Genomic DNA, 21,556 nt, shown 5'->3' on the forward strand with positions numbered 1-21,556 from the left:
GCCTGCCATACCCGGGGATCCATCCCATAATCAGCCTCCAAACGCTGACACCATTTCATACACCAGCAAGATTTTGCTGAAAGAACCCTGATATAGCTGTCTCTTGTGAGACTATGCCGGGGCCTGGCAAACACAGAAGTGGATGCTCACAGTCAGCTATTGGATGGAACACAGATCCCCCAATGGAGGAACTAGAGAAAGTACCCAAGGAGCTAAAGAGGTTTGCAACCCTATAGGTGGAACAACAATATGAATTAACCAGTACCCCGAAGATCATGTCTCTAGCTGCATCTTGCAAACTTTATATGCCTCAGTACAGGGGAATGCCAGGGCCAAGAAGTGGGAGTGGGTGGGTAGGGGAGTGGGGGGAGGGCATCTGGGGGACTTTTGGGATAGCATTGGAAATGTAAATGAAGAAAATACCTAATTAAAAATAAAATAAAAAAATTTTGGGCATTTTTATTAGATATTTTCTTCATTTACATTTTAAATACTGTTCCCAAAGCCTCCTATACTCTCCCCTGCCCTGCTCCCCAACCCACCCACTCTCATTTCCTCTCCCTGGCATTCCCCTGGGAGAATATGATCATACTGGGGCATATGATCTTTGCAATACCATTAAGATATCTTAAAAGGAACTCAGTCATGAAATAATACAAAAAGTCACCATTTTATAAGAAATTAAGAATGGGCACAACCAATGTGTGGTGCTTAGAGAAAAAAAAAAATAAAAAACTTGTTGCTTGACTAATTTACACTCCTAACAGCAGTGAGTAAATTACCTTTAATCTGATCATCACCAACAATTTGTTTTTACAGTTTTAATACTCATTGAAAATATTGCAGATCTATATAACACATTTTAAATGTATCAACTCACCTGTCCCTCCCTCCAATTTCCCCTTCAATCCTGTCTGCTGTCTATCTCCAAACTCAATTTCTTATAACCCACTGAGTCCAACTAATGTTACTATCGCACCTCCAGGTGTGGGATCATCCAAAGCAGAATAGGCAACCCTTCCAGTGCCCACACTGTGAAGAAAAGTAACCTTCTGCTCCCCAGTAGCTACAAACTAGCAATAACTCCTAGGCTACAGATGGGCCCTAGAGAGCCTCTTTCCTATGCCAGAATTAATTTGTTTGATTTTGTGCAGGTCTTGAGCAAACTTAAGCACAGCTGCTGTGGATTTATGAGTCTTACAGCCATGGCATGTCCAGAAGGCAGCCTTTCCCAGCACTCTGTCCCATGCTCTGGCACTTACATTCTTTTTTTTTCCTTCTGTATTGTTCCCTAAGCTTTGTGGGAGGATAAATATAGATGCCTCATCTTCCGGTAAGCATCCACAATCACTCTTAGCACTTTGAAAAGATGGGAGTTTCTGCATTAATCACTACCGAATGTAATCAAAAGCTTCTCTGCCCAAGACTGAAAGCTGGTGCTGATCTATGGATACAAACATAAATATTTAGAAGGTAGTGGTTTGGCAACTTTACCACTCACCAAAACAAATCAAAAGATTTCTCTTAGGAGTCTACACCTTTCCTCGTAACTAGTTTTAGCCATGTTTATAGTACCAGGAATGAATTCCCTCTTATAAAGCAGGCTTCAAATCCAACCATAAATGTGGCTGGTTATCCCATCAACAATCTTGCTACTATTGCCTACTGGATATAGCTTGCTTAGAATCTTAGATTTGTAGCATGCAAAACCAGCACTACATGAAACACAAGCAAACAATGATTTAAAGGCCTGTTTGCCTTGGATAGGAGACCCGCAACACATCAAAGAAATGAGTACACAGAAGTCTAGCTATGAACTTGTAGGCTCACTAGAGTTTCTTATAGAAGCCTATAAAGACTTATTATAAGACCTCAGATGACTCAGTGGCCTCTGCATTGCCAAAAAGCCTACCCTAAAAATGGCTAACAACATAGAAGGGCTATATTCCCAAGACTCCCTAGCTGATATGCAAGCAGTTCATCTGGTTAGAGTCTCTGGACCTCAGTAGTGGTTACTGTTGATATGGCATGAAGAATCTTATATCTTTAATTTCTTGAGTCTTGTAGTTTTAGTCTCTTTCTGTGCTTTCTATGATTTTTTTCAATCTCTGAGTCTTAAAATCTTCCCTCCTCCCTCTAGGAGATAATATTTCAATATGAAGGAAACTGCAACATAAAATTCCATCCCTTCCTCTAGCTCTTGGATTCTTTCTGCTCTGTCTTCTACAATTCTCCATGAGTCTGGAAGGGAATAATATAGGTGTCTGACTAAATACATAACTATTGCCAGTTATAGTAATCTATGAACCTAAGTATAAATGTTGGCAGGGGGTAACTATTTCACAGACATACCACACCTTTTCTATCAAATAATAGCAGTGACCTTTCCAGATACTGGCTTTAGGCTTTTCCTTCCAATCAGAAAGTAAAATACTAGACCATAATAGTCTGGTCATTACTGCAGCAGTAGGCACATCATAATGGAACTAAATGGTGTATATAGCTGAACAGGATTACTGAAAACAGTTCTCCCTTAGCATCCTATATAGTGCTTCCTGGTACTAAAGAAAGCCAGAAAGCAGGTGAAATCTTCCAGCTTTGTTTCAACCTGAAGTTTCCTGTCCTACAGCAAAAACATGTAAAATCATCAACAACATGGACTTGCCACCTGGCTTTAACGTGTAACCAATAGTGGTAGTAATAACCTTTGCAGTTTGTTTAGCCTTAGGGGCCTCCCTCATCGATAATTAATTAGTAGTAAGTTTCCTCTGGCATTGGGATTATCATTCATCCTCTCATTCTTGAGAGTATTTTCTGCCCTTAATGATGTCTTTATTCTTTGTATACATTGGATATTAAAGAGGATAGTGTATTCTCTGAAGGTCTACTGTCTACTGGCATCTATTTCAAATGCCTTGTGATCTTGACTAAGGAAACAAATAAAAGAAACATTAGAAAAACAATGCTGATTATGGCTGCCATAGGTGAAAAATACTACCTCATCTAGCCATCCATAGCCCACAGTCCTTTTTTATGAACCACACAGCCTTCTCATCCTAGAGTGCTGCTACTACTACTATAGGGCTATTGCATATCTCCCCTCTCCTGACGTTCTTGGGATGAGGAGAGCTTGAGATGTTTAGCCTACTTTAGACCTGGTGGGGTCATGGTCACGTTTTAGCAGGCCAAGCTGGCAATTAAAAGTGGCTCCTCAGCACTGACAGGCTCTGGACCCACACTGGCTCTTGCCTTACCATTGGTCATACTTGAAAGGGTCTAGGCTGGATGACCAGTTTCTACCCACAACATACTTTACTGTAATGGAGAGATATACACTGCCACATACTCAAAACCAATTCTTCAGCTCTTGGTCAAGCTTAATCTTTTTGACCTGAGCTGTTTTATCATTTATGTCTTCTGTGAACTGTTATTCAGATCTTAAAGCCTTCTAGAACCTCACTGGCATAATACTTGGTTTTCTGTCAATTTTTTCCCCTTAGAAACACTTGTTGGACACAAACCTTGCCACACTTACCTTCAAGTGACCTGTCTTCTGCCTTTAATCATCCCCTCTTAATTGTTTTATAACTTTAGAAATCAATTTACATGCTTGTCTAAATCAGTTAGATCTACCAAAGCCTCTCCAAATTCATAAAAATCACATCTCACCATGGAGTTTGGCAAAGTCACTAAAGCCCCATGCTAGCTTTCCTAACCTAAAGAAAAAGATGCCTATAAACATATGAGATATAGAGAACCAATTAGACTGGACCTGAAAAGAAAATCCTTCTGGGACATAATAATCAAAACACAAAATCTACAGAACAATGAAAGAATATTAAAAGCAGTGAAGGAAAAAGGCCACATAACATACAAAGGCAGACCTATCAAAATTACACCAGACTTTTTAAAAGAGACTTTAAAAGCTCAAAGAGCCTGGAAAGATATCCTGCAACCTCTAAAAAAACATAGATGGAGAGAAAATAAGATATTTCAAAACAAATTCAAATTTAAACAATATCTCACCACAAATCCAGCCCTACATAAAATACTACAAGGAAGACTCCAACCCAAGAAGGATAACTACGTTCAAAAAAAGCACAGGAAATAAGTAAATCCATACCAAACAAGGAAAACGCACACACACTAACACCACCAACATTAAAATAACAGAAAGTAACAATCATTTGTCATTAATATCTCTCAACATCAAGGGACTCAATTCCTCAAGAAAAAGACACAGGCTAACAGAATGGATGCAAAATCAGGATCCATAATTCTACTGCATACACATAACACACCTCAGCAATAAAGATAGGCATTACTGCAGAGTAAAGGGATGGAAAAAGGTTTTCCAACCAAACAGACCCAAGAAGCAAGGTGGAGTAGCCATTCTAATAGAACAGAAAGTAGGGAATATCCTTGAATGCATTGGTACAAGAGACAATTTCCTGAACAGAACACCAATAGCTCAGGCTCTAAGATCAACAACTGATAAGTGGGACCTCATGAAATGGCAAATTTTCTGTAATGCAAAGGACACTGTCGTTAGGACAAAACACAGCCTACAAATGGTGGAAGTATATTCACCAAACCTACATCTGAGAGAAGGCTAATATCCAAAATTTTATAAAGAGCTCAAGAAGTTAGACATCAACAACCCAAATAACCCAATTGGAAAATGGGGTATATAGCTAAACAGATTTCTCAACAGAGGAATCTTAAATGAAAAGAAGCACTTTCAAAATGTTCAAAGTCCTTACTCCTCAGGGACATGTAAATCAAAACAACTCTGAGGTCCCATTTTACACCTATCAGAATGGCTAAGATCAAAAACTCAAATGAAAGTTCATGCTGGCAAGGATTTGGAATAGGGGAATACTCCTCCATTGATGGGAGGAATACAAACTTGGCAGTTTCTCAGAGAACTGTAACTAGTTCTACCTCAAGACCCAGCAATACCACTCCTGGGCGTATATACAAAAGAAGCCCCACTATGTCACAAGACACTTGTTAAACAATATTCATAGCAGTTTTATTCATAATCGCCAGAAACTGGAAACAACCTAGATTCCCCTCAACTGAAGAATGGATATTGAAAATGTGGTACATCTACACAATGGAATACTATTCAGCTTTTAAAAACAAAGACATCATGAATTTGCAGGCAAGTGGATAAAACTGAGTGAGGTAACCCAGACCCAAAAGGACTTACTTATAAAAGGATGCTAACCATAAAATATAGGATACACATGCCACACTCCACAGACACAAGATATTAAGGGCATCTCGAATATGTGCCAGAGATCAGGGATGAGGGAGGCTTCCAAGAATCAGTGGAGGTGATTCTAGCTGAGACTCATAGCTCTGGGGAGATATAACCTTAAGAGGCCACTTCTGCAGCCAGGCAGGAACCTAAGTGGAATAATAGGGACACCAACTCAGTCAAGAAGGCCCCAAATTTATCCTGCCTACAAGAAATGCAGGGGCAGGGGATAGAGCAGAGATTGATGGAGCAATAACCAACCCAAACAGCAACTCATCCCATGGACAAGCACCAATCTCTAACACTATTGATAATACTCTGTTATGCCTGCAGACAGGAGCCTAGCATGGCTGTCCTCTGAGAGGACCCAGCAGCTGACTAAGACAGATGCAGAGGCCCACAGGCAAACATTGGATGGAGTGTGGGTACTCTTATGAAAAAGTTGGAAGGGAGAAGTGAGGGCCCCTAAGGGGATAGGAACCTACAGAAAGACCAAAGGAATCAAATAATCCAGACCCTTGGAGGCTCTCAGAAACTGACACACTAACCAAAGAGCTGGACCTAGACAACTTCCCCCACGCATGCACGCATGTGCGCGCGCGCACACACACACACACACACACACACACACACACACACACACAGGGATGTAGTAGATGTGCAGCTCGGTCTTTATGTAGGTCCAGAACAACCAGAGCAGAGTCTATCCATCTGTGGAACCAGTTCCCCTAACTCAGCTGTGTTGTCTGACTTTATTGGGAAAAGAAGCATCCAGCCATGCAGAGACTTGATGTACTGGAGTTGGAGGAGCCGCCACTCTGTCAGAGGAAAAGGGGAGTGGGATAGGGAGGAGGGATTGTGGGAGGGAGGGTAGTGATCAGAATGTAAAGTGAATATTTTTTCTTTTTTTTTATTTTGATATTTTTTATTAGATATTTTCTTTATTTGCATCTCAAATGTTATCCCCTTTCCTGGTCCCCCCCCAAAAAAAATCTATTTCTGCCCCCTCCCCCTGCTCCCTAACCCACCCACTCCTATTCTTGGCCCTGGCATTCCCCTATACTGGGGCATAGATCCTTCACAGGACCTAGGGCCTCTCCTCCCATTGATGACCGAATAGGCCATCCTCTGCTACCTATACAGCTAGAGCCACAAATTCCACCATGGTGGTTTTTTTTTTTTTTTTGAATGTAAAGTGAATATTTTTAAAAGTAAAAATAATAATAATTAATAATAATAATAATAATAGAATTTCTAAGTCTTGTTTAAACCCTGTAGAAACTTGTTGATGCTATTGTTTTTAGAAGTTGCCTTGCTTAGTTCTAAGCTGCAAGTTTCATCACAGTTTCCATCATTTTGGATCTAATATTGGTTCAATTCTCAAGCCTTTTCAGTGTCATTTGAATCTGTCTTGTGTGTACTCCACTTAGTAATCACACTGTAAGCTGAGCATGAGGACGTGTATGTTGATCCTGCTCACAGCGTTTTGGGTGCACTAATTTGTATCAGATCAGTGTATATGCAGCACAAATGTAAGCCCAGAACTCATAAGTAACTTCAAGGATCACTCTGAAAATCTTTTCCCTCTTTGCAATCTTTCTGATTACTCCAATTTCTGTGTATACTTTTCGGTCAGAAGCCAAATGGCCAGAACACAGGTCAACAGCAACATAGATTCACACCTTTGGATAACCTGAACCATGGAGAAAAGTTTCTTTCTTGGTGGACTCTGCCCTGTGTTCTGCTGGGATTCTTCAGTGGCTAGCACAGAAGAAAGTGTAGAGGGTAGAAAGGAATATCACCACATGGCGACCACAACTCAGTTTTAATTTTCCTTGTACAGCAATAAAGAACACCTCTGGAGCTCATTCCCCTTGCCTGGTGCCCAGTGTTCTACTTCAGGCTCCATTGAACTGATCTGCCAGTTCACAGGAGCTTCAAATTCTAATATTCTTTAATGTTCCTGCTGTCTGCTCACAGAGGCTTCAAGCAAATTCCCCCTCCATGGTAGCCAGGTCTTATCACAAAGCTCTGTTAAAAGGGAAGTGTGCCACCTGGGTCTTCCCTAGAACCAGAATTATCCTATCCAAGCTTTTAGAGGCCAGTTAATAAATGCCTCTGGTGAATGAGGGGCATGCTATGTTTTGCTTATGTAACTAGCCCTTAAGATCCCCATAATCTATACATTGGTATAGCTATATATCATAATCTACATTTTATAGGGACACAAATGTGTAGAAAAGATTAAGTACTTTATCCATGGTTACCTGACTATAAGTAGGACTCATAAAGCCCTTAGAAATCATGCTGTAATGTCCCCAGACCACCTGCACCTGAATCAAGTATAATATTTATTAAAGTTGAAATTTCCAGTGCCCTACCTCAAACACACCAGTCAAGTCTTTGAGAACGTGACTATCAGAGATTCTAAATATATTGAAGCTGAAAAGCAACACATTCTGTACCCAGTGAAGGAAATGACTTTAAAGGGGATGTCAATATACTTCAAATAGAAATAGCCATAAATGTTGGCATCAATCAGTCTAAAATAGCTTACATATGCTCACTTTCCCTGTTATTCTGCATCATGTTAAGGGGCATAAAATAGAAATTGTCATACACCAAGGTTCACTTTATATATAGCAGTATATTTCAGACCCCAACTCTTGAATTTGTGCTCTGACTCTGACCCCTGAACACAAGCACTTCCTTATAGTGTGCCTCCTGTTAATCAACCAGTATATCAAGTTCTATTTTAGAAAGAGAGGACTTAAGTAAATCGCATCCAGTCCTCTCTGACAGCTGCTCCTGCCCTTCCTAAGGTAGAGTTGTTCTGGAATCTTCTAAAGAAACAGACTTGGGTTCACTTCTGTGAGGCCAGTTTGCGTGAGACCATGCCTAACAGATAAGTGTGAATGAAATATATATTACAAGAAATTTATTCCTTATGTATTGCTGGTAAGAAAAGAGAATTTTGTATTCAAGTAAACATACCAAAGATTTTTTTCTAACTTGGATTAAAAGAAATGTTGTACAAGTTTACATGCGATGACGAAATGACAAAGATTGAGAGAGTCAATCAAAGTGCAGTGCATTGCTCACTTGGCAAACCCACCACTAAACTAAATACCATGGAAAACCTCCGCACAGAACACTTCCTCTGAGGTCTCGGAGGTTTTATAGGCACTGCCTTGATGGCTCATAGCAGGGATTATCATTCCTAACTCACATATGGGAAAAGCAAAGTCAAGTATGCCGTTATATTGGGGCCTATGACAGTCTCCCTTTTGAAGCAATGTGAAAGCATATTATAGCGGTAAGTCATATGTTAGTATAAAATGTGCAGCAAACCTTCTGCTTTAAAATAAGTCTTTTCCAAAAGTGTTCTTACAGATACTTATGAAAAAGCTTAAACATTTCAAAATGATCAGCAGTAATGAATAAAAAAAAAAAAAACTTGAATGAATCAACTTGAGAGAGAAAGAGAGAGAGAGAGACTGTAAACATATGGCTCAGGAGGCAAACCTATACTTGTTTAGAGTACAGAGCTGAAGTTTCCATCTCTGAAGTTGAGCACAGGAATGACTTCACCGTCAACGGCTTCCGTATGTTTCATATTTTTAAAGCTGACCATTCATAATAAAGATTCTTTGATCCAAGATCAAATATTTGAATCAATTCTCTCTACACTCCCTGGGTCACCACTATAAAGGCTTCACCCTCCCTCCTACCTTAGCCTCAACAGTGCTTCCTGCATTCATAACCATCCCCTCTTGTCTGTCACCTCTGCAGTCTTTTTCACCTCTTTGCTGTGGGTTTTATCTCTGCTTGTTAACTTCTCACACAAAAGAGGCACCATAATAAATAATTCTTGTACATAATAGGTTAACCGCTATAATGAAAATAATTCCCCTGAGAAATTCAGGAATCTTTTAATAAGACAGAAAGCCTATGGTCACATAGTTGGTAAAAATCTACTCTCTCAGACAGGAAAAAAATTTTTCAATAGATGAAACCCTTGTCTATATGCAAAAAAATTAAAATAAGGATAAAACAAACATTTTAATTAGCTTATATCTCTTGGATTTAAACTAGTGAAAGTGAAATGACACTTTAAATTTTTCAAAATTCAGTATTTTATTTTTAAAAGGGTCTTAAAACAGGTGTAAAGTTGAGATAAAATGTGAAAATATTAAAGACTGTCTAGCCAATACTTAAAGTTTAGCATATTCCTATCCTAAATTGGTTCAAGTATTTTAAGGCTTTCTTAGGCTTTATTGAGAAGAAACATTTTTAATATAACTCTAATTTCTAAAATATTTAAATATGAACTCCACAGAAAGCTATGCATTAAACAAAGACAACCAAAAAACCTAAAATTTCTAGCAGACCATAAAATTAATTTGCAAATACTTCAATTATATTAGTGACCCAATTAAATATGACATAGAGGAAAGAGACAGAGGGAGATAGGGAAGGAGAAGGGAAAGAAACAGGACTAAAAATGCCCCCAAAATTGAAAAAAGTGTTTATGTATATATGCATGTATGTAAGTGTATATATAAATGTAACCTTAATAAATCAAAGCAAGAGATGCCATCAATTTGAGATGATCAGAGAAGGCAGCATGAAAAGGGTTGGAGGGAGAAAAGAGAAGGGGACAATGATACAATTATACATTAATTAAAAATTTGAAAATTTAACTGAGAAAATTATGTCATAGTTTCTCATTTCAACCTAGGTACTACACTAACAACACCAACAAAAACAAATAAGCAAATAACAAAGTTCTCCAGGACCTACAAGAAGAAAAGGTACCTTCACATGCATACCTTAGGGTACACAAATACATAAGCATACAAAATGCAAGGAAGAACGAAAAGAAGAAAGGAAGGAAGAAAGGAAAGAAGGACGGAAACAGAGATAGAAAGAACAAAGAAGTAAGAAAGGAAGTAAAAAAACAAAAACAAAAACAAAAGAAAGAAGGAAAGAAAGAAAAGACAGTGTTTACCAGACCTATGTCTCACCAGTTGTATCAAGTGGTGTGATTTCAGGTGCAAACATAGTCAACTAGCGATGACTGAGCAATACTGTCAGGCAAAATTGAACTTTCCCTCAGTTTGTACAAAATGGACAGGAGAACCTACCATCTATCCATTCTGGTGTATATTAGTCAGGGTTTCTACTCCTGCACAAACATCATGACCAAGAAACAAGTTGAGGAAGAAAGGGTTTATTCAGTTTACACTTCCATACTGCTGTTCATCACCAAAGGAAGTCAGGACTGGAACTCAAGCAGGTCAGAAAGCAGGAGCTGATGCAGAGGCCATGGACGGATGTTCTTTACTGGCTTGCTTCTCCTGGCTTGCTCAGCCTGCTCTCTTTTAGAACCAAGACTACCAGCCCAGAGATGGTTCCACCCACAAGGGGCCTTTCCCCCTTGATCACTAATTGAGAAAATGCCTTACAGCTGGATCTCATGGAGGCATTTCCTCAACTGAAACTCCTTTCTCTGTGATAACTCCAGCTGTGTCAAGTTGACACAAAACTAGCCAGTACAATTGACCCCTTGTCAACTTAACACACAAACACATCACTAGTAAGCTTCAACCCTTACATTCTTATTCATCCCCAAGATCTAAATAACTTTAAACATCCCAGTCTTCACATATTCTTAAATTTTCAATCTCTTTAAAATATCCATCTCTTTTAAAATCCAAAGTCATTTTACAATTAAAAGTCTCTTAACTGTGGACTCCACTAAATAGTTTCTTCCTTCAAGAGGAAAAATATCAGGGCACAGTCACAATCAAAATCAAAAATCAATCTCCAACCGTCCAATGTCTGGGATCCAACTCACGATCTTCTGGCCTCCTCCAAGGGCTTGGGTCACTTCTCTAGCCATGCCCTTTGTAGCACACACGTCGTCCTCTGGGCTCCAGATTCCTGTACTCCACTGCTGCTGCTCTTGGTGATATCTCATGATACTGGCATCTCCAAAACACTGCATGACCCCTTCAGTCCTGGGCCGTCAATTGCAACTGAGGCTGTACCTTCACCAATGGCCTTCCATGGCCTCTAACAGTGCCGAGCCTCAGCTGCTCTGCATGACCCCTTCATGCCTTCAAAACCAGTACCACCTGGGTGACCCTTTCACATTACCAAGTCCCGCTGCAGCAGGAGTACAACCTTGGCTATCTCTAGAACACAGCCTCTTTGTGCTTTCAGAAAACACTTCCCAGAAGATGTCACCTCAACGATGCTGGTCTCTTCTTAATCACGGCTAATTTCTTAGCTCCAGCTAACCAGCATCAATAGTCCCAGTAATGCAAAATTTTTGCTTTAGTAATTCTGGTATCTTGTTAATCACAGCTGATTTTTCAGCCCCAGCTAACCAGAACCACAGAATCTTTACAACCAAAGTAACAATGGCTCTGAAAATAGTCTTTAATTTTCCCTCTGAAATTTCACAAGCCAGGCCTCCATCTTCTGCACTGTTTTCAACATTATCTTCCAAGCTCCTACACAACATCTAACAGAGCTCTTAACACCGAATGGATCTTCTAGCCCAAAGTTCCAAAGTCCTTCCACAGTCCTCCCCAAAACATGGCCAGGTTGTCACAGGAATACCCCACTCTGCTGGTACCAATTTGTCTTAGTCAGGGTTTCTATTACTGCACAAACATCATGACGAAGAAACAAGTTGGGGAAGAAAGGGTTTATTCAGCTTACACTTCTATACTGCTGTTCATCACCAAGGAAGTCAGAACTGGAACTCAAGCAGGTCAGGAAGCAGGAGCTGATGCAGAAGCCATGGAGGGATGTTCTTTACTGGCTTGCTTCTCCTGGCTTGCTCAGCCTGCTCTCTTACAGAACCCAATACTACCAGCCCAGAGATAGTCCCACCCACAAGGGGCCTTTCCCCCTTGATCTCTAATTGAGAAAATGCCTTACAGCTGGATCTCATGGAGGCATTTCCTCAACTGAAGCTCCTTTCTCTGTGATAACTCCAGCTGTATCAAGCTGACACAAGACTAGCCAGTACATGCTGATTGTGGATTACCTTGCATACCACAGCAAACTGTTGGTTATTTCCTGCTCCAATTACAAGATAGCCGTCCTTGGTTTTAAAAGCCTTAAAAAGAAACAACAAATAGATATGTTAGAGTATGTCTGTACATGGGCAAGACCAGAAAAAAGGTTCAACTTCTAATAATTGTATATTGGATGCTTAAAATGTTTAAATTCAATAGTAATCTAATACATAACTTTTCTCTTATTAGTGCATTTTTTTTTCATTTAAGACTTTCAAGCTGCTTCCCACCTCTTCCAATGATCTGTAAAGCATTGCAAAAGCGTGACAAAAATTTAAGAAAATGCTAGGCTTATGTTTCATAACACAAAATCCTTCATTCATTGTACTGTAGAATAATTTTTGACATTTCAAAGTTTTGTGTTTTCTTAGTTTTTTCCCTGTAGAACTTTGGACAGGAAATAGTACAATTCTTTACAAACATTAAGAAGAATAGATAACCCTGGCACGATTAACAATGCCATATTGTGCTTGCAGACAGGAGGCATGGTGACTCTTCCACACGTGTGACCTTAGTGTAGATGGAGAACCAAGCTCTGTTCTCCAGTTGTCCAATCAGCTCTTTCTCAGCAAGGTTCTTGAGTTTCTTTCTTCATAGGTAAGCTTTGCTCTGCAACCTCACCCGCTTTTCCTTCACTGGGCTCTCTTGGAAGGGACTGCAACCCTCTAGTCTGGCAACCTTTGCCTCCTCTCTGATGACCTCTGTGCTGCCTTGGAGCACTTCCTTCGCAGTCATCTTTAGTCTTCTCTTTCACTAATCTGTTTCTTCTGCCTCCACTGAAAATATCCTAAATACAACACCTCACCACACAACACAACATGGATTTTGCTTCTTTCCCTCCATTTCTAACAGGCATAAAAATGCACCCTACCTATTCTTGTTCACACCATATTGCCAATCCTTTGCCACTGTGTTACCCTATCACTATATCCAACTGATACTGCCACTTTCTCAGGTCCCTGCCTTACCTCCTATTTTTGTTGTTCTTCATCTCCCATCTCTCTGACTTGCTCACTGTCCATGTGCCCTCCTTGCAAGTCTTTTCATCACCCACTAGCATCAATCTTTGTTCTTTTTATTTCAGTTGACAGTGATCCGGATAACTATTGGTGTTTCTCAAATGGCAAGAAGGGAGTCTGAACTGACTTGTGGGTCAGCTGCAAAGGTTTTGAGATCAGGATTTTTAGTGAACCATTGCTAACTATGAAGGTATACCAAATCTCTGTTATTTTATGTATTTCTTTTTAGCTGAGGTGGCAAATGGGAAGTGAGGTAACCATTTACTGTCAAGCATAATACAACGAATTTTTGTCAGAATTTGGATCAGTGATCTGTTCAATAAATTTTGGAGGGATGTCATTTCATTTTAATAAACTTCCTTTTTAATGAATGAAGAACTGCTTTTTATTTCCTTCAACTTCCACCATGTAATGAAACATTACCAATATAAGAGAAATTTTAATACAGTATAGTAACGTTGTGGTCACTTATAAGAAAGTCGGAATTTAGCAGCCTTTGAGCCAACAGAGCATAACATGATTAGAACACAAATTATAAGACTGAGGTAAAATATTAGTTATCATAATAACTATTCCCTATTAACAGTTCAAACTGCTCATGAAATAAATATATCTTAAAAAGAACATTTCTGAAAATGAATTAGCACCACAGAAAACTGGGCAGGGAGAGAATATGACAGAAATAAATGAATTACCTACAATACTATACCCCAAAGAAATAAGTTCACAGAAGTCTTTCTTCTCTCATATACACCTTTACATAATTAATATTTCATTATATTGCTAGTCTTCTTTTTAATGTTAATACCGCTCCCAAGAATAATGAAATGTCATCATTTTAATAACCAAAATATATACTCAAAGTTTAATTAAACATTCTCAGTTTGTTCAAACTGTGGGGCATTTTTATTTTATTCTCTTAGTTTTAAAATAAGCATTAATATAACTGATATAAATTTTTAAATTTAATTTACAGTAAAACTATAACAAAGTGCCTAATATAATTAAATTCTTTAAAATCTGTAGCTACTTGTATTATGAATGCTAATTATGTTCCCCCAAAAATTGCTTGCATGAGAGTGCCTATACATTGCTTCTGGGAATCTGCCCCAGTTGGTTCTGGTTGGGAAATAAAGATGTCAACAGCCAATACCTGGGGAGGACAGACAGAGGTGGAATTTTAGGATTTCCTAGCTGGAGACCAGGAGAGAGGGAGAGAGAGAGAGAGAGAGAGAGAGAGAGAGAGAGAGAGAGAGAGAGCTGGGAAAATATGAAAAAGAGGAGAGACACCGTATCAAAGAAGAGTGCAAGATAAATACAGCCACCATGTGAAGGAATCGAGAGAAAAAGTGGACCCAGAGCAGCCAAGATAGAGCAGAAGAATTAATAAGTAGTAACTCGAAATTATTGGTGGGAGATAAATTCTAACAGCAGTGGAAGTGGCCCCACTATGATGTTGTTTAAGACACATTTAAAATAAAAAGGGGTGTGTGTGTGTTTCATTTGGGGGCATAAACCATTTGGGATGAGTAGTAAACCCACTGCAGGGATTTATTAATAATTATTTCTACAAAGATCTATTCTTATCTCCAGAAACCAATATATTAAACTAGATAATTAAATGCTAAGTCTATTTTACTTAACATGTGCAATATCAAGCATGTTACATAATTGCGAAGGCTTGGCTTTAACTTCTATAAAATATAAATGATTAGCACTTACGTTTAATTTTTTATAATAATTAAGTTTGTTAAGGTGAATTCATTCATTCACCCATCTAACAAACGCTTACTGACATAATACACTATATGTTTCACTGGGAATGATGGGTAAAAAACATAACAAATGATCCATCACAAAGGACTTACATTCTAATAAAGTAGCACACATCCACCAATCATTGATAAAAATAATGGCAGACTGTGACAGACTCTAGAATGGAAGCATACAGGCCAAAATGAGATCTTACAATACATACTTCTAATGTAGTTTGGGACAAAGGAAGAGAAGGCAGAAAATGTCTCTTAGAAAAGTGCTCTGTATGCTGAGAACTAAGAATTTATATGATGCATTGAATAGAGTTGGGAGGAGTAGGTTGGTAATGGAAGACAGAATGCATGTGCACATGGCCCTATCGTGGGGAGAAGCAATGAACCACAAGAAGAGAGAGAGAAGCATCAGTGAGGCTGCAGAAGAGGAAAAGAGGAAGTTGCAGGGCATGGGAAATACATTATGTACATCAAGATAATCGGAAGTCACTAAAAGGACTTGACTGATCAAGCCTGAATTTCAGAAAGACCTCTCTTTCTTCAGTATAGCCACTGCTCGAGGATAAGATTTGAACTGAGGAAGCTGAGTAAGAGGCTACTATGATGATCATGACAGAGAAAGTGTAGACATAGACTAAGGGCCGTGTGAGTAGAGACAGAAGGGAATGGGATTAATAAAGAGGGGTAAGCGAATGGGATTGATGATAGACAGGGTGTGGTGGTTGTAAGTGGCAGACTAACCAAAAGGAAGATGCCACAGGTGACACTGATATTTATGAGAATTTGGATAAAATCTTGGCAGTCATTTGCTTATAATGTATATCTGAATAAATCACATAGATGAAACTATTAAGAAGCAGAGTAGGGTAAGGACCAACAAATTCCTCAGGGGTGATGTTTTATATTCTCAGAAAGAACTTCTCTAATGGCTCAAGAATGCAGCGTGGACTCATTCAAGGATGAATTAGCACTGAGAGATGTGGGGTAAACATATGCAGTAGGAGTGATATAGAGCTTGTTTAGGGGAACATGAGACAAGATGATGAGAGAGAATTCCAGTTTGTTACACACAATGAGAGAGCAAAGCACTGAAAGAAACACATTTGAAATTGGAGGTATTAAGATACCAGATAAGTGCTTCCTTGTCAAGTTGCAGTGTTGTGAGTAATAAAAAACAAAACAAAACAAAACCAAAAACAACAAAAAAGCAAAAAACAAAACAAAACAAAACAAACAAACAAACAAACAAACCACACTATTGCCTTTGCCCATGACTGCTGCTGCTGCTGCTGCCCTTGCTCTGGCCTCCCAGCTTCCTTTTGTTCCTCTGGCTTAGCTCCACTAAGCTGCTATCACCAGCCCAGCTTCTCTCTACCCACCTTTGCTCCACAGATGAAAAACACTCAGACAGCTTTATTACTTTAGAATTTGCCTACTACAATTGTCGGGCACAGATTCTCCTCCCCTAAACTTATCAGCTAGCCTGTATCAGTTACATGGCCTCCCTGCTCAACTTCCTTGAGCATACACCCTTGGCGGAGGCCACTGGCTCTAGCTTCCCCAAGATCTTACATGATAGCTGCGTGCTCCTCATTCCAAAACCTGGCTTTAAAAAGCCCTTCTCTTTCCCTGCATCTACTTTTCCTCCTGGGACCCAGAAGTCCCACCTATCCCTTCAACCCAGCAATTGTCTCCCAGCTTCCTTTATTGACCAAGTCAAGAACCATTTATGGAACCAGGCCTTAATATCAAGCACCTTCCTCTACATTTTAGTAACATAGCCTTAGAATAAACACATACTTGTATTGTTATGTTTAGGATTTCTCAGACATATATGGGAAAAAGAAAAAACAAAGTGTAGGAAACTTAGAGAATTACCAAAAATATGATTGTGCAATGAAGCATAAACCATGATCCTCAGGAAGAAGGTGGTAAAGAAAACAAGAGGAATGAAGCAGGCTGTATGCATCAGGCAAGTCAAGGCAGAGCCCATCCCAAACAGTCATGATACAAGGTGAAAGAATAGGGCACAATAAACAATTGAAATAGAAGAACTACATACAGCAACAGTAGAAGGGAATCTTTTTCAGGTTATAACTAGGGAACTACAATATACACTGAATAAAGCAGCTGCTGATACCAGGCAGGGACTTGATTAGGCCACTCTATCAAGTAATTATTATCATATGAACACAAAGATAATTCCTAGTGCATCCAAATCCCTTGTACCCTAACACTAGCCCTCGCCAACACTGCAAACAACCCCTTGTAATTCACTTGATTCATTGCACATTCACCAGATTCCACAACACATAATGCATTGTACACTGGGCCTTTCATCACCTAGCTTAGCTGCAAACATCCGTGACTGAAGGGTTCTTTCAAAAAATTCAAATCCCAGGGAAAAAAAGCATCTCCAGTTTCTGCATAAATTGATGGGGAAACAGGCAGGAAGGGCAAGAATCTACCGTTTCCCAAGAACGAGCTCAGAGCCAAGCTTTTGCTCACAGGACACCAGAGTTTATCCTTCCTGAAGAAAGAAACCCATCCTTCTATCAAGAGTGTTTCATCAAAGATGGCAAGATTCTGAAATAGAAAATATAAGGTGATATACAATGTCAGCAATTTGAGGTATTAGGTGTTCCAACCATCCAGGCAGACTTCTTGAGTAAGAGAACTTGTGAGTTCAGAGTACTTAGAGAAGTTTCAGAAGCAACAGGAGACCACAGCTGAGGCTTTGTGGAGTAGACGTTGGGATGTGGGTAGCAAGCATATTTATTCTAGAATATATGCTGCACATGGAAGGTTTCAGTCCTTCCCAGAAATTATGATTATTGGGCTTCCAGTGGTGTCTTAGTTGGTAATCTCACCAATAATAACAACACAGATGGACTTCTAGACAAACCTCACTAATTGAATATACTCAAGGGAAAAGGGGGAGTATAGCTATGCCTTCCTGTACTGTCTTTGTAAACTGTCCTGTCTGTATATGTATAATTCTGTCTCTACCATTAATAAGGTATGTGTAATTGCTAGGGTTATCAACTTCAAATAAATAAATAAATAAATAACAAATACACATGCTAAGCCTTCCTGGGGCTACTTACATTTAACAACATTTTCTTCCACAAAAGGGAACCACTGCAAATGCCCTTCATCATTCACAGGAAAAAGACATTCCATGAAGTCTTTCTAATCTTCACTGCCTTTATAATGTTTTCTGTACCATCAGGCAACTGATTTCTGGGTCTGTGCTGGCACATCATGACCAATACAGAGCACTATTTCCTACTGCTAACAGTTCAGTGCACCTTATGGTGCTGGAGCCAGCTGCCAGATGGCAACAAGGCATGGACTGCTTGCAGATCAAGAACAGTGTCATCAAAGGAATGGAACGACACAGAGAATAGCAAGTGAGTTCCAGCCTCTCAAGCTTCCCTACTACCATTTTGGCAATGAGTACACATTTTTCATGTGGAATAACACATTTTGAAAACTCATTGCAAAATACAAGCCCTTTCTTGAATTACATAATTCTGTAGTGCCCTTGAAAGCAATGTTATAAGAGGATTTCTGGCTAGAATTCACCAAAACCACAGGAAGTTTGAATGTTTAGAGATATTTTTGAGACTCTTTTAACCTATCTAAGATTTTTAATCACTTGGCTTTTGGCACCACCCAAAGAGGAAATCACAAGGAAGGACATGTGGAAAGGCCTTCAGTCATTTGTGTCCTTTACAGGTTGTAAAGCAATATAATTTTCCTTATAGCACATGGTGAGAAAAGTCTGGTTTTCTTCAAAAAACAAAAACAAAAAAGAGCAGCAGCAGAAAATAATGATTTGAATATTTTTTTCCTTAGACCTGAGCTAGAAGTGACTTCTGATGGTCCTGAGCTGACTGTGTTGGTGTGAGCCACAATCTAGATTACTTGGAAAGTTTGTCAACAGCGCCCACTTCTAATGTAAAGCACACAACAAGCCAAAACAGAGTGCTTGATTTCTCCTAAACCCTCCAATGTAAGAATTCACTGGCAGTAACCATGTCTCCTTAACTTCCCTCTTATATCCCAAACATAGTATGACACTCATGGCTTTACAGCATACATGCCATACCGAAAAGTATCACAGGGGACAAGAAGCCTAAACTGACCTGAGACTCACGGGGTGTACCGAGCAGAAATTTATTCAAGCAGTCACAGCATTTTACCAGCAGCTAAACACTCAAGACTTAGAATAAGAATATCTTAAAGAAATTTGTGGAATTGATTGGCAACATTTTCAAGCATAAATTAACTCCATATTTATTAGTTTAAAAAAATCAAAAAAGCAAGAATCAGGAGATAAAAAACAAAAAAAAACAATGTTAGACCTGTGCAGGCCTAGATGACAGCTAAATTTCATCCCAGGGCAATTTGAATAACCACAATTATGGAAAGCAGTGATTCAGATATAGTATGAGCGTGTAGAAAGGAATAGGTTCAAAACCTGCCAGAATAGTATGTGAAATGCCTATTTAGTTGTAGATTAGCCTATAAGAGATATGGTAATTATAGGGGCCCAACTATAGACTCAGAGCATTGCTCCAGACTTTACATAGGGGATTGTGATCACAGGGGTAAAATGGTTTGGCAAGAATATAGAATTTAGCCTAAACAAACAAAAACAACAAACAGAAAATATAGGAAAAGCAAAAGCCAAGCACTCACAGAAGACATTATGAAGCAGGAGATTGATTGTTAGTGCATGTAGGTTTGTGAACAGCAGGCAAGAGCAATGTCATGCTCCCCATGCTAGCCAACTGTTGTTGCATCATTATTTGGACAACAGATAGCACTATTTTTGTTACATCAGCACCATTATGTGATTACAAACGCAGAAACTGAAGAAATATTAAATACCTCAGTTCTGAGAATGAAAGATATCGTTAGGGTCACTGGACAGGGGAGTGCAGGAGATCAACAAAATAATATAGATTACTGCCAGGTCCTTGTTTGCTTCCCAGAAATTGAAGTTTAGTTCCTATTGCTGAAGACATGACACCTTGCACAAGGGTCTAAAGGAATCAAGCTGGAGTGAAACTGAAAATTTCATCTCAAAGGACAAGTCCTCAAGAATCTGAAGATGCTCAGTAGGGAAAGATACATCCTAGTGATGGAAACCTAGCCAACTGTTTACAGCTAATGAGGTCATTGACATTAGAGAAGAACATAACACCACCACTTTCCTACACCAGGGCAATTTCTAAGTGCATTCTAACTATGTGTCACTACAACCACAGATAAGTAGCTGTCACACCTGAAGTTTTGTAGCAAATGGAGTTACAAAAATCCACACCTGGTCAAAATGCTGAGAACAATTGACTGCAGCATACCAATCCCTAATTGATACATCCATAATGTAACTTCTACACCTTAAGGAACATCACAGAGGAGGCATGTAAATACAATAAGGGCTAGAGGACCAATAAAACTATTGTGAGACATTGTCTTCTAGATATGATAGGGAGGCTGAATTCATAAAATCTCAACAACATGGTTTCTCAAACATGACCAGCACAATAGTAGCAACAGATAACATGACAACATAAGAGGGGGAATCTTACAGGGCTCTAATCTACTCCTGGATGAAGAACTACAGCAATTAATGCCTACTTAAAGAGGGAGAATCAGTCTCCTCCAAGGACAAGCTGCAGCCAGGTTTTTCCAATGCCAAGTAGTTCACCCTAAACAAATACACATGATCACAACACTAAATGGACTCAGCAAGCTGTATTTATATATGAATATATATATATATATATATATGTATATATATATACATGGTATATCCATATATGTAACAATAAGTAAAGAGGAAGACATCATGAATTTGAGAGGAAATGGGGGAAGAGGAGGAGTTCTTGGAAGGAGAGAAGGGCTAGAATTGAAATGACACAAAATACTATTCATATTTAATTCTTAAAAGAAAATGTAATTATTAATTTTCTTTTAAAATAAAATACTGAACAATATACAAAAGACTTGATTGCAAAATTTGGAAGCAGAAAATAGGGTAGAGGAGCAACTCTCTAGAATTCAAAGATAAATAATTAGGACCCTCTAAGATCAATGTAGCAAAAAGAACTACCACAGCCAACTTCCTTCCCCAAAGATGACCACTGAAGTTTGAAGATGAAGCTTAGTTAAAGACAGATGGTGGCTATGTTCTCCTTACAGTTCCAGATGGCCTGACTAGACACTGACAGTTCCCATCTCTTAACTGAGGTAGTATTACTATATTTTTCCAAGGCCAAAGTTTACTGTGTGAGTCTATAACACCAGCCTCTATAGCTTTTCTAGAACACACAACAGATAGTTTTTACCAAGTAATTGGACATGAGCCTGAAAGTAAAATGTACTTCCCATCTA

General features: G+C 39.1%; 1 protein-coding gene across 5 annotated transcripts in view; it reads right to left on the reverse strand.

The window, feature by feature from the left end:
* The window catches only part of Sugct (succinyl-CoA:glutarate-CoA transferase), a 778,692-nt gene that overhangs the window by 413,871 nt on the left and 343,265 nt on the right, over nucleotides 1-21,556 (reverse strand). For all 5 annotated transcript variants that reach the window (XR_003834661.1, XM_021180767.2, XM_029468350.1 and 2 more), the window contains exon 10: nucleotides 12,330-12,401. Coding sequence is in view for 4 of the 5 variants with exons in the window: in XM_021180767.2 (XP_021036426.1) it covers nucleotides 12,330-12,401 (72 nt within the window). In the remaining variant the exon portion in view is untranslated. The remainder of the gene's footprint in view (nucleotides 1-12,329; nucleotides 12,402-21,556) is intronic.

The sequence above is a fragment of the Mus caroli genome, chromosome 13 (assembly GCF_900094665.2).
Source record: "Mus caroli chromosome 13, CAROLI_EIJ_v1.1, whole genome shotgun sequence".
Taxonomy (NCBI): Eukaryota; Metazoa; Chordata; class Mammalia; order Rodentia; family Muridae; genus Mus; species Mus caroli.